Source organism: Carassius carassius, chromosome 15 (assembly GCF_963082965.1).
Source record: "Carassius carassius chromosome 15, fCarCar2.1, whole genome shotgun sequence".
NCBI classification, from domain to species: Eukaryota; Metazoa; Chordata; class Actinopteri; order Cypriniformes; family Cyprinidae; genus Carassius; species Carassius carassius.
In genome coordinates this window covers 23095001-23109583 of record NC_081769.1, presented here as the reverse complement: position 1 = coordinate 23109583, position 14583 = coordinate 23095001, and the positions used below count along the sequence as shown (strand labels likewise).

Below are 14583 nucleotides of genomic sequence, written 5' to 3'. Positions count from 1 at the left end.
CTGGAATGCCGAGGAATCCAGAGCTGAAATCATTTTGAGCCTTAGGGTAGGACTCTTTGCTTGCACCGCGCTTGTCTTGCATTCACTGAGGGTGTGGAGGCTGCTGTGTTTGTGGCAAAGAGGAAGGAAATGGTATATATAGGTCTCTGACTGAAATATACTCAAGTGTGAGTTTAAAACCATTCTAGTAAAAACTGTCACTCATTAATATTCTGATAGCAATTTCATGACACTAGCAAAACTAGAACTGTCTGTGAAACTTCTAATGATGGTCAATTGATACTTGATGTGTGGCGGATGCATCCTTCTTGAGCTCAGTTTCAATTTTATTCAAGTGTGTCTGGAAAATATGAGTTCAGCAGGCTAGCATTGTACAATCTTTTGAGTCAAGAGTTCATTTAACAAAAAGCTCAGTCTTTTCCCTCTGATTAATTGCTGTTTGTGATTACCAGACAGTGTCTTCAAACACTACATTGTTCACTTTTTGAAACATAGCCAAAATATTTTAAATGGAGAAAGAAATGCTGAGTAGAATTCAATTTCTGCTACAGTAAGGTTCAAAATTATAATAATAATAATAATAATTTCTACAATGACACTGGTTTTAAATATGCTAGTGGCTGTAGTATTCAGTAATATTTGTTAATTTGTTCACAATACTTTTAGTTATTTTTTTTAAAGTAAATTTCACATTTTCATTTGGACTTCTGTCCTGAAATTCCTGCTTCTTTCTCTCAATTTTCTATAGCTGTGAAAGCAGTTCAGGAGGAGAACAAGCTGGCTGGCCACATAATCACTAGTGTCAGATATAGTACAGACCAAACCTGACCAACACACCCCAGTGACCTGCGGCACACACAGCAGCATAGCAACACAAACAGGGAAGAGATGAAAGAACATATACATATACATATAAGAACCTGATAAAGCCAAGTTTAAGTCTGGCATAATTTCCTGATCCTCTTTTCACCTTCATTTCATTTTCTTTTGTTTCAACACTGTGGCATATATACTGTACTCTGTCAAAAATAACACATTTTTATTTAAAAGAAAATATTATTTCATTCTTTACATTAATTTCACACTGTTTAACTTGCCATTGCTTGCCATTTTCGTTGTTATTGTACTTGAGTGAATAGTGATCTGTTCTTTAGTGAATGTTTATTGCATTATTTTAGTGTATGTTACCCGATGGCATTTTTTTTATGACCATGTGCACCATCTATATACAAGTTATGGACAGATCACTTACTTTGAACTTTGGTTTATCAAGTTGCTTTATTTACCACCTGTAGAATTGTGGTGGATATCATTAAAATGGGTAAAAAGTAGATTTTGCTTCATAAAAAGTAGATTTTAGTTAAACTTGCTTGGTTTAACATGATTTAATTTAATGAAATAGTGGTTATAAGTTATAATAGTTATTATGCATAAATATGCAATCCTGTTGTACCTGAAAATGGCAACCACAGAAATCCACAAAAAGGAAACATGTTAAATGAACCATAATGTGATAGAACTCCTGTGTCGATATTAAAATCCTAAAATGCAGATGTTGCCGCCTGGACCTTGCCATTCATGCATCCAAATAAGGGCCATTTATTTCTACAGAGATCTCTTCATCATCTGTTTAACTGTGGACATGGCTGAATTCTGGGCAGCCAACACATGATCCAGTGTTCACATGTACCACCTTCCTGCATACATGAAATTACAGTATGAAAGCAGCATAAAATTTATCCAAATCTTATATAGAGAAATAACCACTTTATATAACCTTTAATTTAGGCTTTATTTAATCTAACAATGATGAATCCTTTTGGATCTTTTAAAGGGGTCATATGATGCATATGATGGTGTATTTGGAGTAACCGAATATGCTGATATGCTTGAATGTTAAAAAAACAACACTTTTTCTTTCAAATACTGTACATTATTGTCGGTCCTCCATGCCCCACCTCTCTCAAACGCATCGTTTTCTACAAAGTCCCTCCTTTTGACAAGAGCAGTCTGAAATGTAATCCCCCTTTCCATAACTGCAAGCTTCATCTTTTAAAATAAATGTAAAGACAGTTAATAATGTCTTTAGGTTTACCATCAGTTCAAGCCGGAAAGGGGAACAGAGATGCATGACACGACACAGTGATGAAGCTCGTATGTTGCAGTACACTAGCCATGGACGGTTAAGACAGCTGACTCCACTGTGTGATCCTGTCTCTCTCTCTCTCTCTCTCTCTCTCTCTCTCTCTCTCTCTCTCTCTCTCTAACACACACACACACACACACACACACGCGCTATGCGCAAAACTCTGCATTTGAACATTCAATAGCAAATACTTAAACTCAGCTCTATTCATCTCTCCTCTGCTTTTTACGGCAACCCCAACCTGCCTCTTGCAGTATGTAGGACGTCCTTCAGTAAGTTCTTACCCTCATGGCCTCAGTTCATGTCCGCAAGAACCTCCAAAGTCCTCAGTGCTCCTTCTGGTCTCAATATGTGCCAGCTCTGATCACCTCTAGCGGTTAGTACTGCTCTACACATCCACATTATCTCCTGGTTGTTGAATTTAGAGATTGGAAGATAACAGAGGGGTTTTCACAGTCAAAAATGCTTATAAATCTTTAAAATCCTGTGCACTTGGTAATACTTGCAGACCTGACTTTGACTTTTGACTTAACAGCCAAATTCTCCTGTAAGACGTCAGTGAGATTCTGGAGGTATTCACAGTTCAACCCAAGAGCCAAAGTCCATCCCAGACACCAGCTTCTCTCTGACTCCAATCAAACTTAAATCTGAGAAAGATGCTTACAATTAGTCTAAAATGTTTCTGATTATCTTGTAATTGCTTTTTTTTAAACAAGTTCGATCTTAGCACTCTATTACTGTGCTATTTCTGTTGATGTAAATCATTGATTCTAAACATTCATAGTAGAATATAAGCAATAAACTGAATTCAAAACACTTTTTTTAAGTGCTTAAACTATCTTTAGTAGAGCATTGAAATATCTTCATTAATAATTACTGAGGTGATTTAATATTAAAATGAAGACATGTATACAGTCACATGGAAAGGGACTGACCAAAGTGCCAGGAGGACATATGAGTAATCCTTTCTCCAAGTTTCCAGAAACTGAAAAAGACTTGTGTGCCACTGACTGAGGGCTATTCTGAGATGCTAATTATCACTTTATTCCTGGAGATTATAACTAGCCTTTCCTCTTTGTCTAGACTCTACTGTCCCAGCTGTCTGGACACTTTTGATTACATTCATCCATATGAACGAAGTCAAGGTCAGAGCATTTTCTCAATGTGATATTTTGAGACCATTTTAAATCACTTCCACATGAACTATGAAAACAATTCGCACATTCAGGGCTGAAATATGAAAGTTTTTTTAGTCTGTGGTGTAGGAGATTATTTTAGAATTTACTGTTCTTCTGTTTAGAGCATCAGTGGCAGGCTGCCCAGCTGTCGGCTTCAATTGGTAAACAGAAGAAACCTCAACAACAACCTAGCACATACTTCAGTTTTTTTTTAATTATGAACACATCACACAAACCTTGCAAAATGTTGTTTGTGTGCTTCTCTAAAATATAATTATGTACCGATATGTTATTTTGCTTTACTTTCGTTTTCTCTACAAGCCTAAACTTAACCACGTTTGGGTTTTAAAATTCAATTATATGTTTGACATTTAAAAATGTATGTAATATGACAAAATTAATTTTTTATTTACATGAATGAAAAATATTTTTCAAATTTATAAAAAAAAAACAATTATTCTGAATATATTGTTTTTGTAGTACATTCAAATAATCTGACAATAGGTAACTACAGTATATTTTAGATATTAAATTACAACAATGTCTGGTCACTTGCACATACATTCTCAGCTCCTGGCAGTTCAACGGAAGGAAATGTTCTCTGTCCTTGTCCAGTTGCTCTTATCTTGAATTCTTGCTGATCTCTGGAATGATTTGTGTCCAAATGTTAAGCAGTTAGAGCAATGTAAGTAATAAATGAACTATAAATTTTAATAATGATTGCCTCTCCTCTTTATATCAATATTCTGCTTAGAAACATTAATACACTGACATTAATACAAATCTGTCATCAGATTCTTTGACTTAAATGAGTCAAAAACAAATTGAATACCTCACTCAAAGAAAACAAATTACATTGACTGCAAACCTCATTCCATGAGCTCTTTAAATTTTAATTGTTTGGTTTATGTTGTTTTTGTGAAAATAACATATTTCTCTGGACTGTGTTTGTGTGCACTAGAAGAAGAGGACCTCAAAAGCACAAATGGGTTTCAGCTCTGCACATTTGTGTAATTTTGTTTTTTCAGGCCACTAAATTAAACCAAAAGCATGCAAAATTAAATTTCAGGTCTAAATGAACACTGAGATGTACTGTATAAAAAAAATTACATTTTTCCTCTGAACAGTAAGTGAAGTTCCTGAATGAATGGCTAGCTGAGATTAAATGCCATGCAAATGCAATAATTATGCCACTACCAAGACATAATTAAGACATTAGAAATCTAAACATTTATCCTCTGTATATGTTAGTGATTTGATTATACAAACAGCTGGACATTTTCGCTTTCTAAATAATTCAGATGCTTTATTTTGATTCCTCCGCCCCTGAAGACTGGACTGGAGTGCACTGAAAGAAAGCTTCCAGCAGACTCCCTCTAAATCTGACAGACTGACGTCACGCAAGACTCCAGTAACACTGCCCGACACATCCGCGCGTGTCACTGAATGCTCTGTGGATGCCACGAGGGAACGCTTGTGGATTCTACCTGTAGCAAACGACATTTCTTGTTTCAATGCATTTCTCTCAGGAATACAGTAATGTGGAGACTCCTGTCGTGGATTCTTTTGACAACCAGTTTGCACCAGGTGGGTCTTACCATATTGTTGATCCAGTGCAGTATTTGAGTTAAAAACAAAAAAATCGCGGTTTTCACAGTTGAGAATGGCAAGAATATTGTTGTATTCTGCCCTTCAGTCCAGATAAAGTGGTGACGTTGTTTATCAAAGCGCTATTTTTGGAAAGAGCAAAAACTGCAAGCTGTCCTATGCGTGCCATAAGTGCAAATTCATTACAACCCACACTTTCTTAAAAAGAAGTCCGATAATGTTTTCAAAACTGAAAGTGACTGTTTGATTGTTCATGATGTCAATAAAACAAATAAATAACCTGTCTTTTGTTGCATTATGTGCCAGGAGTCATAAATTGGAGCCATTTTTCAGTTTGGAAATGTTGCATCAAGTTTAAGAAGCGATCAGTATATTTTAATACCAAATGTCCAATAAAACACGATTTATATGTTAGGAATTATATTTTTATTATTATGTGTTTTATCTTATTTTACCACATTTGGTTACATTCATCACACTAACAAAAGTGCTGTTATTATCTGAATATCAAGTGTACATTTATTAATATTAATAATAGATTATGCCGCCTTACATAGAAAAAAATCAGTAAATTTGGGAATTTCTTCTCCGCCAACGAAAATAAAGCATCAAATCGTTGCTTATCAGAATGAAGCGATTCACAGACTGAAACTCCGGACTGGAACTACATATATGAGTGGAGCGGATCTGCAGAGAGCAACTTATCATCTTCTGCAATCCGCTGCAGGTCACTCCAGGGTTTTTTATTTTTTTTATTTTTTATTTTTTTAAAGTTACATCCACTGTAGAAGAGAGAACACCGGTCTGACGGGAGAAATCAAATGAGACTCTAAAGCCCAAAACAAGCTGTTGTAGGCAATACCACAGACAGTGTTAGCTTTATAAAAATCTGAATATTGTGTCACAGTAATGTTGCATTTCACTCTGTTGGTATATCTATTCAAATTAGCCTTCAGTTTTGGAAAACGGTAACCTAATTCTGTGTCACAGTGTAAAAGTGATCCTGTGCTGATCATTAGAAACTAATCCGAAGCATCCTCTGCAAAGTTCTTGGGAGCCTATTTGAAGGGCCCAATTTCAATGCAATTTCAAAGCAAACTCTCTGTTGCCCCATAGTGGCTGAAGTTGGCATATCTTCTTCATGTTCCTCTCATTTGTCCCACACAGGCCAGTTCCCACAACTCCACAGACTCTCCTCTTGTGACCACAGATTTAGACCCCTATAATAGAAATCGATACTGCAAATGGCCTTGTAAGTGTCCCAAGAGTGCCCCTGTTTGCCCACATGGGGTCAGCTTGTTGACAGATGGATGTGACTGCTGCAAGACCTGTGCCAAGCAGGTGGGAGAGACCTGTAATGAGAGAGATACCTGTGACTATCATAAAGGGCTTTACTGTGACTACAGTGCTGACAAGCCGAGGTACGAAAAAGGAGTGTGTGCATGTAAGTGACCTTACGTATTCCTTTAAAATTAAAATACTATATAAAGAAACATTTATTTTGCAGTTGATTTTCCTAATATAATACAATAAAACAACTTGAATAGTATTCATATTAATTCATATGCATATACGTCACTTGAGAAAATGTCAAATATGCATTGTGTGTATAGGTGTATACTACTTACACTACTACAATAGTGTTTTGTTCCAACAGGCATGTATGTAATATGTGATTTTGTAATTTACAATATGTAATTTTTCTTTTTTTTTATTCTGTGTCAAATTGATTAGATTAGATTAGATTCAACTTTATTGTCATTGCACATGTAAGGTACAAGGCAACGAAATGCAGTTAGCATCTAACCAGAAGTGCAATAAGCAGTAAGTACAGAATATACAAGGTCTACAATATGTACAATAACTATACAGATAAGGCAGTATTATGGACATATATTGGTACTCAGATACAAAACTATCACAGAACCTTTTAGTTGTAAGTACATATATCCAGACCTCTCTGTTACAGATGTTATGGGAACAGGCTGTGAGTACAATGGTGTGATTTACCGTAATGGCCAAAGCTTCCAGCCCAATTGTAAGTACCGTTGTCTTTGTGTGAATGGGGCGATTGGATGTGTGTCGCTCTGCACCGAGTCCCTGCCGCCCCGAGTCTGGTGTCAGTCGCCCAAGCGAGTCAAGATCCCAGGCCAGTGTTGCGAAAAATGGATCTGTGAAGAGTCCCGTAAACCACGCAAGACCAACCCCAGACATGCTCCTGAGGAGGGTGAGTATTGCGTTATTGCTTTGTGTGGTGATAAATGTCCATCAGAGATTCTGGTGAACTTCCAATGTTTTAGCTCCTAATCATCTTCCTTTATTTCTTTTTCAGTGTCCCTCACCTCTAATGATATTTGGCATAAAAATTGCATTACCCAGACTACCCCATGGAGTCCTTGCTCAAAGACCTGTGGGCGGGGCATATCACAGCGTATCTCGAATGACAATGCTGGCTGTATGATGGAGAAAGAGTCTCGACTGTGTAACCTCCGACCCTGTGAGGTGGACATCACCAAGCACTTTAGAGTAAGAATTCGTTCCTACCTTGGTTTATTTGTATTTCATTTGCATGGATGGATGGATGAATTATCATACCATTGTCATGGACGGATGCACTGATTGTCCTATCTGTTACTCAGCCGGGTAAGAAATGCCTGAACATCTACCGTGAGCCAGAGTTTCAGAACTTCACCATCTCGGGGTGTGTCAGTACGAGGGCGTATTGGCCCAAGTACTGTGGAGTCTGTACTGATGAGCGCTGCTGCATCCCATACAAGTCTAAGACCATCGAGGTGGAGTTTGTGTGTCCAAATGGGTCCGTTTTTTATTGGAAATACATGTGGATCAATGCCTGCTTCTGCAACCTCTCCTGCAGGAATCCAAACGATATCTTTGCAGATCTCGAGCAATACTATGAGGTCAATGAGATTGTTAACTAACTAATTCACTGAGTGCCAGATACAATCTCTTTTATGGCATCCTCCTTAGGCTCACATTTGTAGTCTGTGCATCACACTCGACAGTAAGAGGGATGCTGGAGTGCACATAAAGCACTGTTGATGAGAAATTTTGATCAAATTCGAATGATTTATGAATAAACATCAGCACAGTTACTCATAGAGATGGTTCGTGTAGTGTACAATTATAGTTCAGACTGAAGGACTTTATGGACTTAATATTTTTGGGATGAATGAGGATGGATGAATGAATATGAAATTAAGAAAATGTTACATTTAAGATGTTGACTTCCTGTTCCAAATCTGTGAAGTAAAAAAAAAAGTTTGTAATATTTTGCTATTTTTTTTTTTAAATACAGCCTTCAACGGAAAAAGGAATTCTCCTTAAAGGAATACACATCCTTAGTTTCTGAAAATATATATTAGTTAAAATGGTGTTAAAGGACGAGTTTGTATCTTTGTTATGTAACATATTCTGAAAAAAACATATAATAGAATTGACAGTGATCTCCTTGATGTTCACGCTTTCATTTTGACAAGTTGTTACAGTTCATATTTAATTCTGGAAATATGCAGAAATGTATCTTTTTTAATAAAAGACGTTTGCTTATTTTTATGCTTTAGCTTGTATTTATTTGTCTCTGTTGAGTATTTATTTCTGTAATAGTATAGTTGGGAATCCATTCCCAGACAGCAAGCGGTTTCGGCTCAGATCCGGCCCACATCTGGCCCGCATGGATTTCACACGGGCTGAATCTGGGACAACATTATGTTGCTGTCTGGGTTACATAGTTAAATTGTATGTACTTTTAATTTTTCAGTGTTAGACATTATACAGCAGTGAGGCTGACTGAATATATATTTATTTTAGGAATACAGTTGTTAAATATAAAGTGATTTTACCAACATTCCTTCCTTGTTAATTAATAAAAAATAAGATGGGACTGTAAGAACCACAACCACTAGAAATGATTCAGATACTATATCAGATGTTGTAGACTATATTGTCAGACTAAGAAATACTCCCAGATCAAAACTTTACACTACTGTTGTTAGGGATTAAAAGTACAGAAATTATGTATAAACAAATCCCCCAAACATTCATCCCGATCAGAGAACTCTCCAAACAAAACCACGCACATACTCCGCATTTTAAGATACACACACACACACACACACACACACACACACACACACACACACACACACACATATATATATATATATTATACATTCTCATAGCCAATCTGTAAACATCATAGAACCTTCTTAACGTAATTATATACAATTTTAATTGTAAAATATCACATATTGTTCATTGTAAGTAATAAAACGTCAAATTAAACCACTGGTTCAGATATTTTAAACTAGTGCTAAGTCAATATATTAAGTACGTGAAACATTTGTTTACTTTGAGCGCCATCTTGTGAAAAATACCAATGATACATTAAACATTATCTAATCACAGGAGCATCAGCTTTCAGGTTCAAAATCTGTGATTTCAGGTCCAATATCAAACCGCCTGCTGAGTTCCATTCTGATTTGCACGGTGGTATTATTTTCACAAGGCGTTCAGCAGGACAGCTCGACGGAATGTGTGGGGCCTGAGGAGCTGTGCTCCGTGCCAGGGGTGCTCTCCATGGAGACGTCGGTGTGGGAGCGTCCACGCTGCTCATCCGTGTTTGTACCGCCGCGGTTACGGTTTCGCTCCCGCTCCCGCTCCAGAGATGAGTTACTGGCCGTGCGAGACCGAGCAAGACGGGTCATACTGGCAGAGGGCACTATGGAGAAGAAAGAGTAAGTAATAAGAAAGGGTATGACCACGGTTTTCTCTCATATAAAATGTAAAAGTACTATTATTTATTGTTATTTTATGGATAGTAGGTCAGTATTGTTAAAACAATGTGTGCTTACTGTAGCCCATGCCCTGGATAAAATATTTGAAAGCTTCTATAAGCTTGCCAGGCTGTGAGAGAACATGAACATGTAGTGTAAATATACTCATAATGACTATAAAATCAAATATATGATCTAGATTAAAAATGCATTTGAATGTAATGTAAAATAATGCGAATTATACATACCTGATCAACCTGAGGCAGGCCGCCACAGTCAGCCATCTAGAAAAAAAGTTTAAATATAGTTTATAAACTAAGAATGCACAAAAATATCTGTCTGATATCAGTTATATTATTTTAGTCATATTAGATCAAATCAGATTACAATGAAATTTTAAAATTAGCTTCTAGTAGTGTTTGAAATGTAAAAGTTAATTGTGTGTTTGAGTGGATGCAAAGGAGGGTAAGGTCACTGACCTTGAGAAATGTGGTTGTTGTTGGGTTCATTCTGGAGTTGCTGTCAACCTGTGAGGTAAAATATTTATATAATAATTATATTCATGTTTTGTATGCTTTACAGTCAATAATTGGAAAATTGTTGCAACCAATCACTGTTGAGCAGCATTTACTTTCTCTAACATATTTAAGAAAATAACAAAATAATAATTCTCACCACAGCTTCCACAGCTGGAGAGCTATCACCCACTATCAGCAAAGCTGGACACCTGTCATGATGACAAACAATTTAGTCATTGAAGCACAATTTAAAGTTTTAAGGCACTAGTCAAAATCTCATATGTTTGTTATCATTAGGTGGAACTTACTGGAGCATTCTTACATTTACGTTTTCTCCTTGTACTGGTCTCTCGATCTCCAGATTCCTTCGGCTGAGAAATGATGGAAAGATTAGGCTTTCAGTAACTCATTGCAGGATATAGAATATATAGGTCTTATAGGTTCATTTAAAGAATTAAACTAATACCTTTTGTAGGATTTAACAAACTGCTGCAGGTTGGACTGGTTAATGTTGTTTGTAATGAGATGACGGAAGGTTAAGATCAGTTCATGATTGTTCTGTATCTCCTCCTACAACATTAGTAAATGTTAACATTAAAGTGACAAAACAGTCAAAATTAATAGTGAGAAATAATTAGCAGGTTATATATTTTCAAATCCTAACATATTAATACTAAATTCATTTTGTTTCATTAATAATCAGTCAAACTAATCATAGACTCCCTCAGTTCTCACCTTTCCAAACAGGTGTGAAATGACTGTATCAGGGAGAGCATGAGTCCAGCTTGTGATCTGCCAAGAATGTAACGCTTCAGTGAGGATTTGTGTAATGGTATGGCTTTGCACATTCAAATTAGTTTAATAATGCAATCTTTTACAAATTAATCTAATAAGAATCCAGATCTAGCAGAAATAAATCAGTTTTTGTACCTTTTGTGCTGCCCTTTCCAGGAAACCCTCTGCGTGTGCATTTAAATTAATCAGAACAAGACCTTCAACCATGTCTGGATGTTTTAGCTTTAAGACGCACATGCAAAAAGAAAGGAAGAAAAAAATATTAATGCAAAAATAAAAAGAATAAAAGAAGTTATTATTTAATATGCAGTACTGGAATGTGATTTGTGTAAAGGAAACATTCCTGTGCATTAACAAGCAAGCCTGCAATATTAACGAGCAGGATAGCACTGCTTTGTATTAAGAGTTGCAAAACTGCAATCCAAGCTATTTAAAGCTATTCAAAATGCATCTGAGAAGAAAAAGTGTATAAAACTCACTGCAAAGCGTGTAAGGATGTTGGCTCCGGCTCCAACTGCTATTCCAATCACACTCTTCAGACTATGAGGGAAAAAGAGCAAGCATTCAGGTAGGTTTGAATCAAGACCACTCGTAAGATTATAATACAATCCTCAAAAATATGAGTTAAACATATAAACTGGTTTAATACTAGTTTTAAGACTTACCCAAAATGCTGTAGGACCATAGGGAGGGTTTCTGAGAGCTGGTCCATAGAAGGATAGGTATACCTACAGTACCATATTAACAGACAGTGCTTAATTTGTTAGCCTCAAACATGTGGAACAATATGGAAGTCAAATACTGTGACATCCAATCAAACAGCACGACAGGTTAATTAGGTTTGGCTGATGGCCTTCCAGGCATTAGTGAAGTCATAATCTGTCTGGATGCTGCTCTGGCAATGGATGTCTGTTACGTATAGCTGTAGCAGATGGCAGATCATAAACATGTTCTGCTCCCCTCAAACCCTACAAGTGACACGCTGACCTACATTCTGTCAGTCTGGTGACATAGGGTGCTGTTTAAAGCTGTGCATTATATTTCCTAGAGCAGATCTGCTTTGTTTGAGCAGATTTTAAACGCATTTCCTGTGTTAGAGGCTGGGGAAGCTGTTTTTTTTTTGTCTTTGTTGACAGAATGAGTAAGGGAAGCCATTCATTTTTAATTCTAAGACATAGCTCTTAAGATTTTAGTTAATCATATGCCTTCAGATGCTTTGATGGACCTGGAACCATAATCTGGTGGCATAATGACCCTCACTTACTCAGAGGAGAGTGTGCTGGCACCCTCCTGCTGTCCTGGGGCATCAACATGGCACACAGCAAAGTGTTGCATGATCTCATGCATGTCTTTGTGATTAAAGAGAGACTCGAAACAGCTCTTATCTGCAGAACAAAGAACACGGCTGTGCTACTAAGATAAGTATTCACAAATTATTCAGTCCGTTGAGACAGAATACAAATGAGATGTTATATAGGACTTGTTTTAAGAGCATTGGAACTTGGACTGGCATTTGCAGAGGCATTGAACTGTTTACAGTAAAGTCTTACAGCAGAGGGGAATAAGAAGGTACAGAGGTGGTTCTTACGGTTCAATCCGATGTCATGGAAGGTCAGGATGGTAGGCCGGTTACCCTTCGGAATACCCATCATGGTGCAGTGCACCAGACCAAAAGCAGTCTCCACATCCTCCTCCTACAAATGCAATGTTATGGTTAGTTTTGTAACATATTAAAAACCTTTTTTTACAATGCCTCAGTGCATACTCATTAATCTTAAAGATGATTATTTTCAATGGCTGCCAAAAGAATGCATTGGAACATATGGGTCCAAATAGTTTTGACAGATTAAAGATTAACATATTTATTGTACCATTTCCCTCAGTTCACCCAAAAAGTATTTTTGTTTATGTTGTGCACCACCTTAGTTAAAAATAGCCTGCTTATTTCTGACAAAAACACAGAAGCACCTTGACCGGACATTATAAATATATATTGACCGGACAGTATACAGTTGACGGAAAGTAAACAACACAAATCCCATCAACAGACCACAAACATTAACATCACAAACCCCTTAAAATAAAACTCATGCATACACAAATCTAATCTTTTGTATCCACTACTAAAACAGCATATACAACAACAGCAGAATATAAAATCAACTCACAGTGATGTCAAGCTCAAAAACGCTGCACTCAGAGTCCTCCAGTACCATGGTTACAGTTGCTGTTGAAGGATGATGTATAGGCAGATGTAAAAAATAATTGTGTGTATTTGAAAAGAGTAGATCCTGGTTTGCTGCTGCCTCAAGCTCCAAGTTGCGCAGAATGCAGTGAGGTCTGGGTTTTATATCCCCTTGTTTACAGTGGTGTAAACATGGAATTCCCAGCATGCCTTGCATAGTGGCCAGAAGGAGCCTAATTCTTAAAGGATGGAGAGATCTACAAATTGGATCAGTAAGTTAAGCTGAACACTGGCATCACCCACCTCTGTGGTGTTCCCATAGTACGTAAACATTTTATGAATGAAACACATGAGATCTTGGGAGTTGCACAGCAATTGCCACTTTATATAAACACTATAGTAACTTTCTATCTTTTTTATGGATTACAAGATATTTTGAATGTCAAATGGCTTTCAATGTAAAAATAAAGGAATTTGTCTTTAACAATAATGTAATGTGAATGTTTTATGACTCCAAAAAGCACAAACCTCAAAAGATCAGAACACACATCAGGCACATAGCACTCTATATAGTCATGCATTTAAGAACCTTGACCTCACAGTGATTGATATGAAGTACTCTGTTTACAGTGTACATCATCAGAGTAAGAGCGTTAAGCTCTTTTAGCACAGGAACAATGTGCTGCTACGTGTTTGTGCAGGTGTAAGGCAGTTCAGGGCAGATGGCATGTCTGCGGTCAAGACGTCATTGATGCTGAGAGCCCCTACAAGTGTCCCTGTCGAGTACACAGCTGTGGCCTGGAAAACAGTACTGAAATCTTCTTGGAGGATCAACATGAATGTTTGTTCAGTCCTCTTTGTGATTCAGAACTGATAGCTACTGTATGTTTATATATTATATAGATATGTATTTATATAAATGTTTGGGATATTTTTTTAAAGAAATTAATACTTTTATTCCGCAAAGATGTATTAAAAGTTTATATAAAGTGATAGTAAAGACATCATCATTGTTCTAAATATTTTATATTTCAAATACATTTCTATTTTTTCCACACTGATAATAATAATAATTAAAAAAAATGTAAGCACCAAATGAATTCTGAAGGTTCATGTGACATAAGGTCCTGAGTAATGACTGCTGAGTTTTTGCCATCACAAAAATAGATTATATTTACAAAATATAATAACAAAATAGAACATATTTAGATTTAAATTATGTTCTACAGTGATCAAATAAATGCAGCCTTGGTGAACATAAGAAAATATTAAAAGGTCTTAGATCACAAACTTTTAAATGCTGGCCAATGTGTTGAAATTTTTATAATTTTAACTGATAGACTTTTTTGTTAACTGTTGG

At 36.5% G+C, this 14583-nt stretch overlaps 2 protein-coding genes, 1 long non-coding RNA gene and 1 pseudogene across 4 annotated transcripts; 3 read left to right on the top strand and 1 right to left on the bottom strand.

Annotated features, from left to right (window-relative positions):
- The window catches only part of LOC132157932 (thyroglobulin-like), a 35843-nt pseudogene extending 33972 nt beyond the window's left edge, over positions 1-1871 (top strand).
- A 2826-nt stretch (positions 1872-4697) lies between these two features.
- On the top strand, positions 4698-8501 carry LOC132158588 (CCN family member 4-like). Its single transcript, XM_059568045.1, has 5 exons — positions 4698-4911; positions 6100-6376; positions 6902-7159; positions 7265-7458; positions 7572-8501. Exons 1-5 carry the CDS (start codon positions 4771-4773, stop codon positions 7869-7871), a joined length of 1170 nt encoding a protein of 389 aa, XP_059424028.1. The 5' UTR covers positions 4698-4770; the 3' UTR covers positions 7872-8501.
- Positions 8502-9155: 654 nt separating this feature from the next.
- LOC132158587 (protein NDRG1-like) lies at positions 9156-13375 on the bottom strand. Of its 2 annotated transcripts, XM_059568043.1 has the most exons (14): positions 13207-13374; positions 12627-12732; positions 12303-12423; positions 11704-11766; positions 11518-11578; positions 11174-11260; positions 10979-11035; positions 10710-10813; positions 10552-10614; positions 10401-10452; positions 10205-10252; positions 9974-10009; positions 9804-9855; positions 9156-9670 (listed from the first exon to the last, which is right to left on the bottom strand). In XM_059568043.1, the coding sequence occupies exons 1-14, from the start codon at positions 13252-13254 to the stop codon at positions 9462-9464; spliced, it is 1107 nt and encodes a 368-aa protein (XP_059424026.1). In that variant the 5' UTR covers positions 13255-13374; the 3' UTR covers positions 9156-9461. The 2 variants fall into 2 exon arrangements, with proteins under 2 accessions (XP_059424026.1, XP_059424027.1); XM_059568044.1 differs by lacking the exon at positions 9804-9855 and having other exon boundaries at positions 9529-9670; positions 13207-13375.
- Positions 9543-11425, top strand: LOC132158590 (uncharacterized). The gene is made up of 3 exons (XR_009437700.1): positions 9543-9686; positions 10972-11075; positions 11195-11425. It is a non-coding gene; the product is annotated as an uncharacterized LOC132158590 (long non-coding RNA).
- Positions 13376-14583: the final 1208 nt, after the last annotated feature.

Bases quoted from the DNA above. Each gene is read 5' to 3' on its own strand.
- LOC132158588 (XM_059568045.1), top strand. From the start codon at position 4,771: ATGCTCTGTGGATGCCACGAGGGAACGCTTGTGGATTCTACCTGTAGC. The intron at 7,160-7,264 runs GTGAGTATTGCG...TTTCTTTTTCAG, and splicing joins CAGACATGCTCCTGAGGAGG to TGTCCCTCACCTCTAATGAT. The intron at 7,459-7,571 runs GTAAGAATTCGT...TCTGTTACTCAG, and splicing joins ACATCACCAAGCACTTTAGA to CCGGGTAAGAAATGCCTGAA.
- LOC132158587 (XM_059568043.1), bottom strand. From the start codon at position 13,254: ATGGTACTGGAGGACTCTGAGTGCAGCGTTTTTGAGCTTGACATCACT. The intron at 10,253-10,400 runs GTGAGAATTATT...TTTACCTCACAG, and splicing joins CTCCAGCTGTGGAAGCTGTG to GTTGACAGCAACTCCAGAAT. The intron at 10,010-10,204 runs GTCAGTGACCTT...CTTTTTTTCTAG, and splicing joins CAACAACCACATTTCTCAAG to ATGGCTGACTGTGGCGGCCT.